General features: G+C 37.4%; 2 protein-coding genes across 2 annotated transcripts in view; both read left to right on the top strand.

Annotated features, from left to right (window-relative positions):
- LOC125669514 (signal recognition particle subunit SRP68-like) overlaps positions 1-10613 on the top strand; it is a 26223-nt gene extending 15610 nt beyond the window's left edge. The window contains exons 12-13 of the mRNA XM_048904062.2: positions 4538-8896; positions 9008-10613. Coding sequence (XP_048760019.1) covers positions 4538-4780 — 243 coding nt within the window. The 3' untranslated portion in view covers positions 4781-8896; positions 9008-10613. The remainder of the gene's footprint in view (positions 1-4537; positions 8897-9007) is intronic.
- Positions 9025-12974, top strand: LOC125669515 (uncharacterized). The gene is made up of 4 exons (XM_048904063.2): positions 9025-9221; positions 9687-9843; positions 9978-10119; positions 12451-12974. Exons 1-4 carry the CDS (start codon positions 9025-9027, stop codon positions 12972-12974), a joined length of 1020 nt encoding a protein of 339 aa, XP_048760020.2.
- Positions 12975-20724: the final 7750 nt, after the last annotated feature.

A 20724-nucleotide genomic window follows, 5' to 3' on the forward strand; every position in this document is an offset into this window, starting at 1 on the left:
ATTTACTTGCTAATATCAAATTCTGCATTAAATTTTTAACTGACTAAAGTAACAGATTTATGCGAATTGTGTATCACAAAGTCTTTTACATATTAGACCCCCTGTAATTTTATGATACATAGCTATAGATTCGGATATGTAATTGAGGAAGAAAAATAATATGATATACCTATGCTGCCAGCCATCCTGATAATCGGGATAAGAGTCCAAATGTTTGGTAGTGTAACAATCATCGTTGTCAATCAAAAAAAAAAGAATATATGTAAATTTGAAATCTATCCTTCTAATTAATTACTATTAGAACATGTCCCTTGTTGTCCAATAAATGCTCAGACACAGGTAGACCAGGTAAATTAATTACTATCAAAACATGCACCTCATTGTCTAATAAACACTCAGACAAAGATAGACCAGGTAAATTACACTATCCTGATAACACACAACACAGGTAAACAGCAACAACTGACTTATTGTCCTGGCTCCAGGATCATGAAACTGTCTTAAACTTTAAGATTGTCTTAAATCAATAAAGTTGCACTTAAATCTTAAGACTGGTCTTAAAGTGGATCACAAAAAAATCACTTAGGCTTAAGATTGGTATTTTGTCTTAAATTTTAAGACTGCCTTGGAGCTGTCTTAATTTTCTAAGACTATCGCTAAGTTCGTTCAAAATGGCCGCGCTGGTTGCATTTTTGAGGCGAGTAAGAAAATTAACGTGATGTCCGTTGTTGAAGATGTCTGTCCCTACCATGAAGCGGACAAATCATTTATTTAAGAAACAATAGACTGTCGGTAGATTGAAAACAGGATATTGACGTTGAAAATCATATAATGAAAAAAAAATGTTTTTCTTTAAGCAGAGTATTGACATAAAAAGTTTGTTTACAGGAAAAGAAGTCAAATCCATGTAATCGAAAAGTAACACCGCTAGCCCGGAACAATTGAGAGCGGGCGTTTTCAAATATATAGGCATAAAATAAATATGACTTCTTATGTGATCAAAATATCGCAGGATTGATCTCCCGGTTGTCCGTTTCACTGCCTGATCGTAGTTCGTAAAGTAGATGTAAATGTGAAAGTAGCATGTACACATACGACCGTTTCACTAAAAAGTTACGACTACAAAAGTACATGTATTTACCTGACTGAGTTTGTTGACAATGTGGAAGAAGAAAACAATCATTACTTGCAGTCTGCATTTGCACACGAATAATGTGCAGTCCGAGCCCGAATTTGAAATTAATTAGAGTTATCCTTCTTTGCTACATGTATGCACACAGTCGACAAAATAAATAAAAGCATCGAATTTAATAAAATTATTGCTTCAATCACTTTTACATTTCCACTTTCATTCATTACTACTTTTAGAAAGAGGGAAGCGATGGGGTCAATACTTCAAAATTTGTATGTAATAACGAAAATAAGTTTCTTTTTAATAAAAGGGGGGGGGGGGGTGTTGGTACATGTATGTGCCTGCGTCAGCATTAGTGATCATAAACTAGACGTTTTAGACACTGACTATGTTGTTTAAGTCATTTATTTTTTATATCTTTTTGTTACCTCTACGCAAAAGAGTTCCTTGTTGCTATAGCAATTTAAGATTCTAGACTTAGACTTAAGTTAAGACAATCTTAGTTAAGATTTGCTTAAGTTCGTTTTGTGATCCATTTAAGTCAGCAATCTTAGCTAAGTTCAAATCTTAATTTAAAGTCAAAATCTTGACTTAACTTTAAGACAGTTTCATGATCCCGGATCCTGATTTCAGATTGGCTAGCCACAAAGAAATGGCATAGGATTTTAAAATTTTAGTTGGAAATCCGGGATTTTGTTTTCATGAATCAGGGAACATTTTTCCAAAATTGGGATTTCTGGGGGTTTTGCTGTCCCAATTGGGAAAGCAGGAATCATGCTTAAAATCTGAAGAATCCTGCCTAAATCAAGGGAAGTTGGCATGTATTAAACCACATTAAACAGATCAAAATGTCTGTATTATTCGTCTTCCTGTCTATTCTTACTGTATGTCTTGTTTAATTTTTGGCCGGGTTGCACAATGTGCATCCAGCTTATGGAATGGCGGGTTGGCTGGCGGATGAGTGGGTGTCCCCATGTAATAGGGTACCTACTTCGTGTAATCAACTCCTCTAAGTTGATATTCCTCAAACTTTGTACAGTTGTTATGGACACACTGAAGATGTGCATTGTCTTTTTGAAAGTGATCAGACATTTTTTGAAAAATCTACTTATAGTTGAACTTTAATTTTTTAATCATGTCTTGAATAGACGGTATCTATTTTGTGTAATCAACTCCTCTCACACCTCTAACTTGACATTCCTCAAACTTTGTACAGTTGTTATGGACACATTGAAGATGTGCATGTGTCCTTTTAAAAGTGATCAGACATTTTTCGAAAAATTTACATGTAGTTGAACTTTGTCATTTTTGAAGCATGACTTGAATAGACGGTACCTGTTTTTGCAATCTAATTAGAATTAGATCCTATGATCTGCTCATCTACTATCGCTAATGTGTAGCAATAGTAGATGAGTGGATCATAGGATCTAATTTTAATTAGATTGCTATTTTTGTAATCAACTCCTCTTACAGCATTTATTTTACATCCTTCAGACCTTGTACAGCTGTTGTGGAAGCATTAAAGATGTGCATTTGTCTTTTTAGAAGTTATTGGACATTCTTCGAAAAATTCAGATGTAGTTGAACTTTGTCATTTTTTAAGCATGGTACCTACTTTGTATAACCATCTCCTCTATGACATATTCTAAAGCAACCGGGCCATTTCTGTTCTTGAATTGATTTTTAGCTCTTCTGAGTCAAAGGCTCAAAGAGCTAATCATATGGCCATATCTGGCGTGCGGTGTGCGTCAACTTTTTGGAAAAAGGGCTATATTTCAAGAACCCCTTGGCCAATTTTTGTCAAATTTGTCACAGGGTATCCTTGGCCCAAGGACTTTCATTTGTACTAAAACTAGGGTTGTGACCCTTTAACAAGGGGAGATAATTAGGAAAATGCAAACAAAAGTAGTGGTTGCTAAAAAAAATTTATTCTCAAGAACCACTGGACAAATTATCACCAAACTTATGCATAAGGATGAGGATATGTTGTAGATAAAAAATTGTTCAAGGCATCATCCTGGGGCAAAGGGTCAAGGTCTTTTCAAAGTTGACCTTAAATTTTGTTTTGTTAAAACTTTGGTATTTTGCTTAGTATAAGGACTAGGATCATCAAATTTTGTTAGTTGATGCATCTTAAGACCTAATATCATGTTGTCTCAAAAATAGGTCATGGTGACCTACTTTTTGAATTTCGCAGGTAATTATTATTAAATGGATTTTGATGCATATCTTGGATACTTTTGAGCCTATGATCATCAAAAGTTGTCAGTTGATAGATCATGGACCTTGAACTGCGTCATGTGAAAAGTATGTCACCATGACCTATTTTCTGAATTTAAGGCTTATCATATATGAATACATTTTAGGTTATTATTTCAGATACCGAGAGGTTTAGAATCATCAAACCTTTTAAGTTGATGCGTCTAGAAGCCTCAAAACATATTTATAAAAAAAGTAGGTCACAGTGACCTACTTTTTTTAAATTTAGCAGACATTCAAATTTCACATTTTCAATTTTAGATGCATATTTTGGACACTATGAAAGCTAGGATCTTCAAACTTTGTCAGTTGATGCATCTTGAATCTTCATAGTTTGTTGACTAAAAAGTAGGTCACTATGACCTATTTTTGGATTTTGACGGCTATATTTGAATATTTCAGATACTATTTAACTTACAATTATCAAACTTTGTCAGTTGATGTGTCTTCGGAGTGTGTCGACCAAAAAGTAGGTCACTGTGGCCTTCTTTTGGAATTTGACAGCTATATTTGAATACTATTTGACTTGTCAGTTGATGCATCTTGAGTCTTCAGTGTGTCAACCAAAAGTAGGTCAGCGTGACCTACTTTTGGACAGTTACATTTAAATTTTCAGGTACTATTTGACTTAACATCATCAAACTTTGTTAATTGATGAATCTTGGTTAGTGAGAATTTTTGCCTGTTCTACAATGTATCAGAAGAGCGATTCTAGGCCCATGGGCCTCTTGTTTATTACATCTCTAACTTCCTCTTTATTTTTTATTGCATGTCTAATTTCCTTCCTCTTTATCCTTATTGTATGTCATACTTCCTTTGTTATTTCCTATATATTATTTCAACGTCTCCATGTGGGTGGAAAATTCTCGAGCTGGACATTATACAATATACATCCATCCATCCATCCTTTATATTATTTTATGTCTATATGTGACAAGACTACCAAAAGTTTTGATCTCTTGACTTTGGTGTTTTACCAACTTTTGAAATTGTGAACCTTAGCCATTATCAACTTCGCTGTCATATAGAGGGCATCAGTGTTTATCTTTTTTGAATTTATGTGCAACTTCTTTCCTGCTTTTTTTTTTTTTACTTTGCATCAAACTTCCTGATTTGTACATTGACAACTTTGAATATCCTTTACAGCCTCTGGTGAACCGACTTGAAGACTACACCGATGACTCCTCACTGACCAGTAAGAGGCCAAACTTGGTGTCCTTCCCACCGGACTTTGAACCCATTCCCTGTAGACCATTGTTTTTTGACTTGGCTCTGAATCATATAGACTTCCCTTCTCTAGAGGAACACTTAGAACAGAAACAGAAGACAGCCAACACTCGTGGCCTGACAGGATTCGTCAAAGGATGGCTGTGGGGAGGATCTAAATAAACATTTTAATATTTACAAATTTTTTTTACCTTTAATATGCATTGTTAATGAGGAGAGAACTCTGTCAGATGTGTTCATATGTACAGTGGTGAATCTGTGAGTTAAAATTGGGCTATTAAGCTAAGCCTAGACATTTCTTTGTTCTGAAGTATCAGTTAGTAGGTACTAGAATCTGTACATGTGATAATGACAGTGCTGTCAAGAATGCTAATGACAAGCAGCATTCAAGTTACTAAGAGTTTTCACTTTGAAATGTTGTTAATTTCAATAATATGTTGATGAAAGCAAGTGCAATTCCTTTGTAAGAGTTGTAGTGTTCAAAAGTCTGTTTGAGTTGCATTTTAAATTACTAGATTTCCCACAAGATATTACTGATGGCAGTGGGCTGCATTTACAATGTATGAATTCTAATTTACCGAGTCTTAGAATAAGATTTTTATTTAAAGAGGATGACATTGTCAAACATTTGCAAAGTTTAAAAAAATGAAAAAATCTACTGACTTGCAATGTTTATGATGCATTTTTTGTTTTGGTCTTACACTTCAAAAATAATGAGTAAGATACAATAAAATGGATTACCAATTGTTATTGTAGTAAGGTCTGTTACAGAGAAACAGGATAGAACCTAAGTGACTGATATTGAGGTCTGTTACAGAGAAACAGGATAGAACCTAAGTGACTGATATTGAGGTCTGTTACACAGAAACGGGATAGAACCTAAGTGACTGATATTGAGGTCTGTTACACAGAAACAGGATAGAACCTAAGTGACTGATATTGAGGTCTGTTACACAGAAACAGGATAGAACCTAAGTGACTGACATTGAGGTCTGTTACACAGAAACAGGATAGAACCTAAGTGACTGACATTGAGGTCTGTTACAGAGAAACAGGATAGAACCTAAGTGACTGATATTGAGGTCTGTTACAGAGAAACAGGATAGAACCTAAGTGACTGACATTGAGGTCTGTTACAGAGAAACAGGATAGAACCTAAGTGACTGACATTGAAGTCTGTTACAGAGAAAAAGGATAGAACCTAAGTGACTGACATTGAGGTCTGTTACAGAGAAACGGGATAGAACCTAAGTGACTGACATTGAGGTCTGTTACAGAGAAACGGGATAGAACCCAAGTGACTGACATTGAGGTCTGTTACAGAGAAACGGGATAGAACCCAAGTGACTGATATTGAGGTCTGTTACAGAGAAACGGGATAGAACCTAAGTGACTGACATTGAGGTCTGTTACAGAGAAACGGGATAGAACCTAAGTGACTGATATTGAGGTCTGTTACAGAGAAACGGGATAGAACCTAAGTGACTGATATTGAGGTCTGTTACAGAGAAACGGGATAGAACCTAAGTGACTGATATTGAGGTCTGTTACAGAGAAACGGGATAGAACCTAAGTGACTGATATTGAGGTCTGTTACACAGAAACAGGATAGAACCTAAGTGACTGATATTGAGGTCTGTTACACAGAAACAGGATAGAACCTAAGTGACTGATATTGAGGTCTGTTACACAGAAACAGGATAGAACCTAAGTGACTGATATTGAGGTCTGTTACAGAGAAACCGGATAGAACCTGAATGATTTATGGAGGTCGGGTAAGGAGAAACAATACTACTTTTATTGAGGTCAGGCAAGGAATAACAATAAGTTCTGAATGACTTATGGAGAAACTAAATAACGCCTAATACCTGTAAGGTCCTAATGACTTGGGGGAGGGGGGAATAATAGGACCAAATCACTGTTGAACACAAGAAATTTTCAATACTGCGATTTCACTTGCGCATTGGGAAATTTTTCCCCATTTTGAATTTTCTATATGCAATGTGTCCTTGTAACAATAGATTGTATAGATTCTGTCATTGACAATGAGAACAAAGATGAAAGGGAGCAAATATCGGTTTGCCATCAGTCTAAACAGGACTGAGTGCCTGTAGAGTCTGAGGGTGATATTGTGGCGAAATTTGGGATATCATGTAGATTTTTTTCCACCAGGTATTTTAGAGGTGAAGGTCATGAGTCTGGTTAGAAGTCGCGTCAGATGGCAGCATCAGAAAGAACCCTCACTGCTGTGACCCAATGTCAAAATTTATGTCACGTCATCTACAACTGTAATGACCTTATAGAATACATTTGTATGTTTATTCGTCAATTAAGGACCCTCAAGGGGCATGTGCAACTTTAATAACAAGATCCATTTTAAATGCATTATGCCACACAGTTTGTTACGTAAAGGTTTCCTCTTTGGACTGAAATGGGATCATTGAAATATTGAAGATTTAAAATACTACAGATGAAAAGAAGAAATGTAACTATGATATATTATAAAAAGTGGGCTCGAATACATGGGGTACCAAAGGACGGTGCCTGTGCCTAATGTAGCCGAGACAACCCATTCAATGAATGATTCATATGTATTTGAGTGAGTGATTTTTAAATGGAATGAACAAAAACGGCATGCTAGTAAGTACCAGTCTAGAGTCTACATCAAACTGCCAAGGCGGCGGGGTTCTGGGGTGGTCGGGGCAAAGTTTTACCACTGTGTTATTTGTAGATGAGAGTACATGTGCTGCTTTGATCATGAACATTTTTAAATATTGATCTTTAGCATTAATATTCATCAGTGCATGTATAGTTCACTATAAATCGGAAGGAATTATAAGAAATCCCCATGTGTGATGTCATACCATTAATATCAAATATTAAAACATGCCGGTACATTGACGTATAATATCAGCGACTTAAATATTTGATGTTCCATTCAATGAAATATTGAAATGAGAATTGGGTCTTCAAACTTCTCAAATCCAGCCTTACAATGGAATCTCTTTTACTAACAAATACTAAAGCGATTGAGAATACTAGACATTGTATGGATGCTACACAAATCTAGAATTTATAGTGTGAAAACATTTTACAGTTTAAATATTCTCTGATGTATTGACGTAAAGGTTAATATTGTAATTAAACTCTTAGTGATCCACTATTGCGGCAAACCTGCAGCCACGTGTCGGTACTGCGTAGGTAGGGGGTACATGCGACAGCAAGCACCGTTTACAAAATCGTGGTCTTGTTTGTCAAAGCATGCCTCACCCTCCTCTCCATGAACCACTTGGAGTTGAATGGGAAGATTGTATCTTGCGTCAAATTACGGGGAACCCGTTGAACCAGGATTTAATTTTCCAGTCGTGTTGATTTTACCTGCAGGTTATTGAATCAGTTGATAGTTCATATTAACTGGTGTATACAGAAGATTGGCCTTTGTTTCGCATGCTGCCAGAGTTATTTTCAATGGTCACACGTGCACTTAATAGTTGGTATTACACACACCCCCCCCCCCCCCTATTTTATCAAGAAACAAAAACCCCTTCTTCGGATACGAACAGCTACATATATTTGTCGACGTGTCATTGAAGTAAACGTATACGCAGAACAACAAATTACCAAATTAATAGCGATGCCACCGATAAATACAATCGATTGTTACTCGACAACGCCCAGCGATTCCCAAGAGACCAACAACATGGAACTGGAATGCTAGAATATTAATCAGACAAGTAGAATAAATCATATTGGTTAGCATTCTGCTGGTGCCAATTTTCAGCCGGCGATTGGTTGGGGTTTTTTTTTTTTTTTTTTTTTTTGAACAATTGCTAAGTATGAATTCTTTCTTAGGGTGGTTTGTTGTAGACTATTTAATTAAAAGTTGAGCAAACTCTAGGACAGTATAGCTGGAATAACCATTCATGAAAAAGAGTTTATATCGTTATTGATTAAAACACGTTCAATATTTATTAGTCTGCGATTCTGCAGAAGCAGCGCTGCATTGCTTCTGCTGTTTACTTATGGATCCTAAGCCCCAGTATATTTCGGTTTTAAACGACATGTTTACTTATAACCTGCATAATCTGGACTGAACAAGTTTAGTCCGGGGAGGAACACTTGATTTAAAACCCTTTCACTCCTAAAGAACGACGGGGACATCAGTGACGACGATCGATAGCGAGAGCACTAACCCATAGCCAGAGAGATTCACCGTCCGAGTTGTTTACGTTGGTGACGGCGCACTGGAACATTAGAACGAATATTCAGCATTTAAAGGTAATCTTTCAATCCTTCTTGTCAGTTCGTATCAGAATTACTTTAAACTTAAATTTCTTTGATATTATATCGAGACGTGTGGATTGTACAGTGATTTTTTTATTCTTTCAGCCCGTACTGAAGAAATCATGGCCTCCTCTGAAACAGATTATGATGTCGCTGCTCTGACAGCAAAATTGAAATCGTTCGCTCTGACCCAGACCAAGAGCGATTCAAAGATGGACAGCAAAACTGTGGGCAAAATGGCTAAAGAATGCTGGCCCAAAGCCCTCCATCCCAGAGTGGATTCTAGCGTCTTTCCGAAAGTGATGGACAAAACCACCAAGTCAGTATTTTAGATATTTTTCTTGTATTCACATTTAATAGTTAGAATATTTTTCTTGGTAGTTTCTCTTCTCGTGGATTGACTTGATGTGCTGTTATGTAGTTAACACTGCCGACGCAATATTTCACTAACTCGTCTATTTTTATAGCATTCTTTAATGGAATGGTGAAGAGTCTAAGTAAATCTAGGGCTTTGTTATGCGATGTGGGATTTAAAAATATCAGGGATTATATAGCATCAAACTTAGATCATTATTCTGTCAAGATAAAGGATACAATGCTCTCGGGCTTATTCCATTTGTCTCGGGGAGGTGGAACTCTCGCCTACATTACTATGTAGTGACGAGGGAGACAACTTCTTTCAGTTCGATGCCACTTTATTCCGTTGTAGTTTGCATGACATTCCACTGCTTCTCATAATCCATCAAACAGTCCATTGTTACATACAATATTAATTTTCTCGCAGGTCCATTAACCTTAACAATGAAACTCAAGTCAAAATGTTCATCTCCGAGGCAGCGAAACAGTATGATGACGTCACTAAGAAAACCAAAGAGTTCCAGAAGCACGAGAAACTGCTGGCAGAAAAAATCATTGCGGCAGACTTAGGAATCAAGAAAGCGGTAATCACACGACACAATTACTTGAATAAGCCATCAAAGACAAACTGAATTCTTTTTTTTAACACAAGTAGCCATACTTGGACTCGTATATCAGGCGTTTGAAACCTTTTTACTTTCGAAAATTTCTATTTTAGGCAGTTTCCAAAACTGGAGGGGTAGATAAAATGACGGACACTTCCAAGTACACAGGAGCTCACAAGGAGAGATTTGACGAATCTGGAAAGGGCAAGGGGGCGGATGGCCGGACGGATAAGGTAGAAAACTCCGGATACGTTGGTAACTACAAAGGAAAAGGAACGTTCGACAAGAAATGAAATCTTAATTTATTTGTTACGTAAATTATTTCTGTAATTATGTGTGCCTTTGTGTGTTTTCTCTACAATCCACAGCAGTTATGAATTTTCTTTTTAAAACAACAACTGATTGTTTGGATTGTGGTAAATCAGCAATATTTGACTTTCAGTGTAGTAGAATAGCATGTGTTCAAACTTGAAATCATTGTACTTTTTGATATACTGACAAAACAATTTGAGAGAAAAATTCGTGTTTACGCCCAATAGATATGTTCAATGAAGAATTATTACATCTTGTAGAATTTCATGTTTATGTGTAATAGAAACTTGAACTTTTCGTTTAAATATCCGCAATAAAACCAAGTCATTGTTTTGTATCTACCGTGTGTCTTTTTAAAGCGCTCTACTAGCTCTACTATAAGAGGGTATGTCCTGTTTACATTTACTGCACTTGAATAAATCGATAATGCAAATCGGGATGTATTTGTTGTCCTGTTACCTATAGCAACTTGAGCAATAAAATATCTAGAGGTAAATTAGATATTACAAAAAAGAAAATGCTGATGTGTTTTTATTTTCCAATTAATTCGCGCTTGCATTAATTTGGGCATTATTGATTGCGCATGCCTAGTGCCTGTTTCCCACTGTCGTACGATTGGCCATTCGTAGCTGATCGCGGAAATTTTCTGGGATTTCGGGTTTTGATACGAGGTTATATGCGTATGTTGAGACCCTTTAATACGTTCTTGTACGATTTGTTGCGCTTTAATAAAGAATATGGATACGATATATAAATTTCAGGTGACACGTTCTGAATACCGTTCACATACGATCACATACTTTATTCTGATGTGACTGATTGTCCCAATCAAGTTCACGATTGGACCTCGATCTGCAGAAGGATAATTCGTACCCTCGATCTCATACGATCGGATCCGAGTTCCCGTTTTGGGACGATCGTGTACGTGCGCATATACTGTACTTTCGTATACGTTACGATACTTTCATCACGAACCGATACGCTATATATGTTGCGATAGGATACGATTGTGGTCGCGATGTCTTTCACGATCAGGATCGAGATGATCACTGTATGAGCTACGATTGGAGCCCGACGGGTATATTTACAGCCCGACTATAACCATTGACTTCATCTTTTTAACATCTAGAAAGTGAACAATTCAACCAACAACCACTGGAATTGGCGGAAGTTGATGACAACGTGGCATTGGCAGCATTACTGTATGCTTATATTATAAATATCGTGACAGATCGTGGGGCATTGCATCAAAGTGTGGTGTTTACCTTGTAAAAGTTTGACCGGAATCGTCACGATTTGGGAGCACGATTAGATGCGATATGTTGCCCTTTGTTACGATGCAATACGATCTGGTGCGATTATTACGACTGAAAATTAATCGTGTTGATTATAGAAAAAATTTTGACAGCCAAATTTTTTTCTCTGATTAGGTAAGATTTGATACGATCACCACGATTAAGACCCCGAATCGTGATTGTGGGAACCTAGCATTAGGTATACTTATGTACTATGAAAATAGCAATCAAAAGTGTAGCTCTCTGAGAAAATATTGGGACAGATCAGATCCAAATATTTTCTCAGAGAGAAAATGGTACCCAGTATTTCCTCGGAGAGCTACAGCTATCACCAGTGTGGCAAATATATTTTGTATGGTCAGTATCAAGTTTTGAAAGCATTTTGAAGACGTCTATATCTTATGAATCGCCAGTGTCCAGAGGGAAACGTTTTGAGATGACTCGAAGCTTCGGATACTGTGAATGTTTCTATGGTCTGAGATATGGTATACCATGGTTGGTGAGGAAAATTTGGAAATGGTTTGAGGAACATTGGAATATATATACCAGTGGCGGAGGTACCTGAACATCTGGAGCAAAATTGATCATTTTTGCCATTTGGTGGGGTTTTTTGGTTGTTTTTTTTTTTTTTTTTTTTTTTTTTTTTACACATACACATCCCCTTCTCCTCATATAGTCAGTATCGAATGACATTTTGAGATGACACGACAGCATCACAGTGTAAACTTTCAGCTCAGATGTAATGATTAAAAGGAACGATGCAGAATCATATATAGAGCGCCAACAAATAAAATAAATAATTGAATATATCTTTAATTATTTGAAGGTATCATCAATTCATTTATATTGCGTGCAATAATTGAATTGATGCGCGCATCAAATCACCGACCTTGAAAAACCATATTAACAATTAAAGATATTTCTGATTAGATAGTTGCTCTCTCTAAAAGAATTATTGCGCGCATTAACTGAATTATAGAGAGCAGAATAGCCAAAGCAAGAGCAGCCTTCGCAAGCCTGAGGAACATCTGGAAGTCAACAGCCATCAGCATCAAGATTAAGATCAGGATATTCAAGAGTAACATCATTGGAGTCCTCCTATATGGTGCCGAGTCGTGGAAGGTGACCAAAGGTATTGTCCACAGACTGGATGTCTTCCAGACCAAATGCCTACGACGGATTCTGAAGGTCTTCTGGCCCAACACCATCAGCAACAAAGATCTATATCAGAGAACGTCGACATCACCAATATCTGAGATGATCAAGATGAGACGATGGAAATGGATCAGACATGTCCACAGGATGGCAGCAACATCAATCCCAAAGATCGCCATGAGATGGACACCAGCAGGAAAGAGAAATAGAGGGAGACCAAAGGAAACATGGCGGCGATCAGTAGAGAAAGAGATGAAGGAGTGTGGATGGACTTGGGGCCGGATTCAGAACATGGCAGCAGACAGACAGAGATGGCGATCCTCAGTGAAGGCCTTATGTGCTTCCTAGCACGAAGAGGATTAAGTAAGTTAACTGAATTAATGATATCACTAATTCAATTGAAAAGAGCAATAATTCAAGTATGAACACGCATTAAATGCGCGCTATAATTCATAATTGAAGATATCATTAATCAATTGAATAGATCTGTTGTCAAATGAATTGATGATGTCTTCAAAATAATTAAAGATATCTTCAATTATTTGAGTTTATGTTAATTTGGCGCTGCATACATGTAGGTGTCTGTAACCAGAGTAAAAATACTGGGAGAGGGCATGGCGTAAAAGGTTTAGGCGAAGCTTACTATGTAGCAGCATCTTAATTGTAATGGAGGGGGTACTATAAATCATTGGAACATGCCAAGACGGACGTCCGCAAATATCCCGTCTGGGGTAAATTTCGTACACAAGTAAATTTATAAACAGAAATATATTTCTTCCTCGTTTAGATGAATTAGATTTACTTGAATGTACGCACTATGTTACGGGATACTAGTCAGTGTTGCTCGAATGTCACTTTTTCTTAGTACTGTATTTATGCAATTCCGGTAACTAGTAATATTGTGAAAAATTATCAGAATACCATATCATGTTTTAAAGTGTTATCTACAACAGGAAGAATGTGGTTGTTTTTATTTGTATCTGAAACCTAACACGATCGTGGTATAAAAACATGATTCAGCACGCCGATGGATGTTTCTGCTGCCCTAAAAGTAGTATCTGATAGCGTTGTAAAACAGCGCCTTATACAGGAGCGTATACTCGGGGGAGGGGTGTAGTAGGAATGTATTAGTAAGGTTGATGTGATGATTTACACCCATGTAGTGATAGGGGGAAACCACCACCACGATTGACTATTTTGAAGTTTGGGCCAATGTAGACTTCTGCTGGTTTTCAGCTCGCCTGAGTTGAATTTCTGATCGTTTTGTCTGTCAGCTCGTCTGCCTGTAAACTTCACAGTTTCATCTTCTTCTCAAGAGCCACGAGGCGAATTCCAATCAAACTTGACACACATCATCCTTATGTGACGAGGATTCAAGTTTGTGCTAATGAAGGATCATGCCTCTTTCATGTAATCAAGAAAATGCAAAGATGGATGAGGTCAATCAAAAATCTTCTCAAGAACCACTGAGCCAGAAGAGTGGAAATATACACGAAAGCTTCCTGACATAGAGTAAATTCGAGTTTGTTAAAATGATGGTCCCCGGAGATAAAGTGGGACCACATTAGGGGATCAAAGTTTTATATAGGAATATACAAGTACTATAGTCGAGAACATACTGTTACAGGTTGACCGGGATGGCTTCCAGGAGTAACAATCAAAGACAAGATTTCAAATGTTTTCACTTTATATTGCAGACATATTGTACATAATCATTATCTACTGCTGGGTCAGGTATTCGTTACTAGCAATGCATGTTCACATTTGGTCCGGTTTACGTGGAACACCAAGTACCACGAGTTATTACACCGGGACCTCAGAAGTCGTGTCTGTTACGAATTTCTAACTTTAACTTAGGATTTGACAAAAAAAGAATTTGCTGGAACCCGTGTTACTATAATGCGTGGAACACGGTCCGAAGAGAGTGAAATCCTAAACTCAGGTGAATAAATACAGGTATCGAGGGGTTCTCTGCAGGGTGTTTGACAAGAGGGGTCCTCTACAGGATAACTGAAAACATACTATACAGACATGTAACACCGTAAACGTCACACATACTCAGTATTTTGTCCTGTCTGTTCAAAACGTTAATCCTTAAGTGACCTACTTTAAAGAAAACTTGACATATTCAATATCTCTTGAACTATCTAAGACAGGGCTTTCATAATTTGCATAAAAATTCCTTATAGTAAGGCCTTACATTTCATATATAATCTTTGACCTTGTGATCTTGACCTTGGAGTTTGACCCAAATTGCAAAACTTTAACCCTACTCTTCAACTTTAAAAAAGTGAATGATAAATTTCTCATATGTCATACATACATTCCTTATTCTTTTTTTTTTTTCGTATCAAAGTTTTGAACTTTGTGACATTAACATTGGAGTTTTACTTATTTTTAAGAAAACATAACCTATCAAATATCTCCTGACAAGGTAGGGCTGTCAAATAGTGTACATAGAGTCTGTATGGGCAAGGCCTTTCACGAAAAGGTAACGATAACAAACAATGATCACTCCCTATAAAGAATTCAAAATCAAGAGTAGATCGAACACGGACGGAGGTGGTCTCGGCGTGTCTAGAAGGAGTAAGCATCCCCTATTGACCGGTTACACCCACCGTGAGTCCTATATTTCGATCGGATAAATGTAAAAATTCGTAGTCAAAACCAATGTGCAAAGAACGGCCCCAGCTGGTGTCAAACATGTCAGATAACATTTTACTCAATGACAGGTTGTATTAGTAAATTAGATCTTTATAACGACCATAAACTTTGCGAAATGCTTACTTTAAACGAGACTATTGAAATTCCCGTAACATCAATTTATTTGTCAGTAGCTTGCCTTGATTTAAAAACTGACCATACGCAGGACAAGCTCTTGCCTATCGAATCAGTTGAGAGACATAAACACCATATGCAGGTGATAATGGTATATTGCTACAAAAATATGGAAAGTTCACGACAGAGAAGCTGAAGTTTGTCATAAAGTCGAGTTGTTAGTTTGCTGTTGGCATCTATATTCAACAACAAAAAAACCCAACATATTGACGCAAGCATCAAAGAACGGCCGCAAATAATATTTCACTTCACCGACCGTATAAAATGTTAATTTTGCATTAGCACCGAGACGAGTATTCCCCCAACATGCGGGGTGTAGGCTATGTTGTGACCGGGGTGTAGGCTATGCTGTGACCGGGGTGTAGTCTGTGTTGTGACCGGGATGCAGGCTATCGAAGCGGCAATTTAGATGGTCGAGGTTCGTTTTTGCATAATATGATATATTTCGCAGGGAAGCTTATGGTTATGGAAGAAAGCAATAATTCAGGAATATATGGAACAAATATATCCACTGTACACTTTCTAGTTTTATCAAAGACCTCAACACAATTCCGACGATCAGGGCAATGTTGACACTACCGCGAGTCTATGAACAAATAACAACGCTTTGTTTTATCGTCACTCTGACATGACCAATAGTCACGACGACCATCTATATTGCCGCTTCAGTAGCCTACACCCCGGTCATAACATAACCTACACCCCGCATGTTGGGGGTATACTTGGTGATTAGGATAATTATCAATGATGCAGATGAATTTCATCATATATTTTGACTACGGATAACTCCGTTTACCTGATCAAGATATAGGGCTCACGGCGGGTGTGACCGGTCGACAGGTGATGCTCACTCCTCCTAGGCACCTGATCCCACCCCTGGTGTGTCCAGGAGTCCGTGTTTGCTCAACAATCTATTTGTATTGCTTATGAGATTGATCACTGTTCGTTATCTTCACCTTTCATATTGTCCTGTAAAAAATTGTTACCCTGTTTACGCCTCATCTTACCCTCCAGGGCCATGAATTGAATAAATTGGAAGCGCTACCTGATGATGCTTGTATATCAGTATGACTAAGCATGGCCCTGTTGGCCTTGAGATTATGATTCCCCATGCAGATATTACCATGTAAAACTTTTATCCCCTGTTTAAGTCCCAGTGTACATTCCGGGGTCATGATTTGAACAAACTTGAATCTACTTCCTGTGGCTGTTTGCATATTAATATGACTAACCATGGCACTGTTGCTCTTTAAAACAACTTTGTACCTCAGTTGTGACCCCCCCCCCCCCCCCCCCCGAGCCATCATTTGAACAACTTGAATCTATACTATATGAGGATACTTGCAAATCAATATGACCCCTGCTCTTCTGGTGAAGATCTAGTGTATCCCTAAGCGTAATGTAAAACGCGAAGTCTGCATGTTTGCTGAAATCTGTATCTTGTATTCTATCAAGGTTATTGCAAAGATCAAAGGAATGCCGCGGTCATTATTCTGCGATATACATTCATACGTAATAATTGATTATGAAAAATTAATATAACAATAAAGTCTGTAACTGATAATTCAATTTCATAATCATAAAAATTAATATATGTTGCAAAACTTTATAAATGACTGAAGAATATTTGTCATTCATAACTCAATCGTTTGAACTCCGAGATCGATACACGTGTAAACAAACATGGCGATGCACAGACAAGTTAACCCTCTTCATTGTATGTGTAGTTTTCTTGGACTGTGTATTCCAAGCAGTTGATATAATCCGTCAACATCAAACTAAATACTTGAAATATTTTTCGAAACAGATCTAGTTTACTCTGTCATCTCACCCTTTTTCGTCAGCAGTCCGTTTCGGACATGACGTCACGAAGTGACATAGTTCGTAGCTGTATAGACAAACAATTAGCTGTATATTTTGGAGCCGTAGTAGAATAGAAATAAAGTTCCTTTTATCGTGGCTGGTACAGGATAACCTTCTTGATCTCGACATTTTGTTCGAAATATAAAAGCCTCGGCCATGAAAACGCGAAAATTATTTCTTAACCATTCTATGTCTCAAGAAATTGAATTAAACACATATTTTATTAAACCTAAGAGAGGGTAAACATAAAAGATTTCATACAAATTTTAAATAAATATCCGTGAAAATACAGAAAGTATATAAGGATTGATTTGGGTATATCCTTGTTTTAGATGATGTCGAAAACCTACATCATATAACTTCCGTCAGAGGTCGCTTGCACCCAGAAATGCAGAGGACTATGGATAGTATGAACCGGTCGGTAATAAAATATTTAAGCATGAAGCAGATGTGGAAGACTGTGGTGTCTATTATTTCAAGTTCTCTGGGATATATCGAGTCGACGTATGAATGGAAATGATTAGGCCTATTTTTAATAGATACAACGTCGTCGATATATCTAGGAATGTAAATCCTGTGGGGATCCGGGTTACAATAGGTCCTCCGTACCCCTTGCTTGTCGCACGAGGCGACTAAAAGAGGCGGCCCTTCGGATGAGATCATGAGACCGCAAAAACCAAGGTCCCTTGTCACAGCAGGTGTGGTACGATAAAGATCCCTCCCTGCTCAATGGCCATAAGCGCCTAGCATAGGCCTAAATTTTGCAGCCCTTCACCGGCAGTGGTGACGTCTCCATTTAAGCGAAATAGTTTCGTGAGGGACGTTAAACAATATTCAATTAATCAATCTAGGAATGTAGAGTTGAAGGTCACAGCAAGATTGATTGTACATGTATAAGGTCCCTCTTGAGAATTTTTCACTGGTATGGAGTCGTCACCATTGCCTATGAAGGGCTGCAAAATTTAGACTTATGCTCGGCGGTTATGGCTATTAAGCAGGGAGGGATATTTATCGTGACACACCTTCTGCGACACGGGACCTCGGTTTTTGCGGTCTCGTCCGAATGACCACCCCATTTAGTCGCCTCTTACGACAACCAAGGGGTACTGAGGGCCTATTCTAACCCGGATCCCCACGAGAAGTCACAGCAAGAGATTTTTTCTTCTCGTGTAGAAGGTTTTGAATGAATTGTTTTGTAAGATATAAAAACAGATGCTACCATGTTGTTCGATCTTGAACTTGGATTATGACCCACTTTTAAAAAAATATATATGATCTCTTCAATAGCTCTTGAACTATTTAAGGTAGAACTTTTATATTTTGTTTATAGATTTCTTATCAAAAACCTTTCATTTCATACCATGATTTATCTGACCTTAACCTTATCCATTTTAAGAAAAGTTCATGTTAGTCATACTGGTGTTGAGGCATCAGCATGTTGTGTGAATTTATGCTCAGTTATGTTTGGGACCTTTGAAATTGTTCATGGGACTAATTATCAGACTGAAATTTGATTTTTTAAAAATCACAACAGCAGGACCAAAGTGACTCAGGTAAGAGATGTGGCCTATAGGCCTCTCCTTTTTATTTGCTGCTTTAAAAATAAAACTGGATAATTGTGAAGTTAATTTTTCCTCCAGATGGTTGCCCCCTCTAAAATCAAGCTATGTGTCCTATAGTTCTAAAGGTAATACAATACACCTCCCACTCTCTGCTGAAGGTAGACTTACGAAACTAGTATGTTAATCAGAAATCACATCAATTTCAGTCCTTAATATATGTATAAAAAAAAAAAAAAAAAAAAAAAAAAAAAAAAAGCAATATCTTGTACCAAATTAAAGTATTCGTACCACTTAATACCAAATTAATATATCTGTACCACCAAATTGCTATGCTTGCTTCCACAACAGAGAATGGTTCAGTATTATCTCACTTTCCATAAACAACGCAGATCCAGAGAGACGAGAGGTTGAAAATTCCTAACGCCCTCAGAAGAATTTTATTTTTTTTTATTTGATCATACAATCATAGTTGTCAATCTTTTTTAAAGTGGACAGTATTAAATTTTGTAAAAGAAGCCCCAATTTTTGCGAATATAAGAGGAACCAGAAATTGACAAAATTTGAGACGTAGCATCTGTGCATTGTGTAGACCCAAGCCTGGTTTTGCTTACAAGATGGAGGGGAGGTATTTGAATTATTGGCCTTGGCCTCCTCACTCCGTAGGTGTCAATTTATTAGAAGTAAAACAATCTATCTGAGGTAACGGGGACGAATGATGTCCCCTTGGGTCCCTTCGTAAGCAATAAAGGGGAAGTTGGAGTCCTGCATTCCAACGGGGATAAGAAAGCTAAAAGACTACAATATACATATAGAAAACATCGGATTGGTGGATCCATTAATTCGGGGTGGATAAATCTCACCATGTATCCTGAGCTACAAGTGTACATACATGGATTTCAATGTGCAGAGTGGAGAAACCTCACCACGAAGCTACAAGTATATTTGAATGTGTGGAGATCCCGGGAATAGAGAAATCTCACCATTTTCCTGTTATCTAGATCTTGTCTATGTACTACGGGTACATTAATGATGTCTCTCTCCCCCAGTATGAATGCTTCTCATACAAAGTTTGTTCGGGCCATAGCTTTTGTTTTTTGACATGGGGGTTTAATCAGGGACCTATATACTAAGTAAGTTAGTATATAGGTCCCTGCTTTAATATTTGGTATACACATGTGGGGTATTCCATGATAAAACAGTGTGTCGCGCACCATTTTTGATGACCATTTATGTAAAGGTCATTTACTAGAATTTTCAGGGCATTTTTTGTCCGGACCATAACTTTTTAGCTCACCTGAGCTGGAAGCTCGTGAGCTTTTCTGATCGCCTGTTGTCCGTCGTCTGTCTGTAAACTTTTTACATTTTCGACTTCTTCTCCAGAACCACTGGGCCAATTATAACCAATCTTGGCTAAAGCATCCTTGGGTGAAGAGCTTTCAAGTTTGTTCAAATGAAGGGCCATGCCCCCTTCAAAGGGGAGATAACCATAAAAATAGGGTGGGGTCATTTAAAAATCTTCTCAAGAACCACTGAGCCAGATCTGAAATTTACATGAAAGCTTCCTGACATAGTGCAGATTAAAGTTTATTAAACGCATGACCCCTGGGGCTAGGATGGGACCACAATACGGGATCAAAGTTTTACATAACTAATAAATGAAATTTAAAAAAAAAATATTCCTCCTTAAGAACCACCAAGCCAAAGAAGTTTACATTTGCATGAAAGCTTACTGACATAGTGCAGATTCAAGTTTGTAAAAATCATGGTCCCCAGGGGTAAGATGAGTCCAAAATTTTACATACAAATATATAGGGAGAATCATTGAAAATCTTCTT

Source organism: Ostrea edulis, chromosome 4 (assembly GCF_947568905.1).
Source record: "Ostrea edulis chromosome 4, xbOstEdul1.1, whole genome shotgun sequence".
NCBI lineage: Eukaryota > Metazoa > Mollusca > Bivalvia > Ostreida > Ostreidae > Ostrea > Ostrea edulis.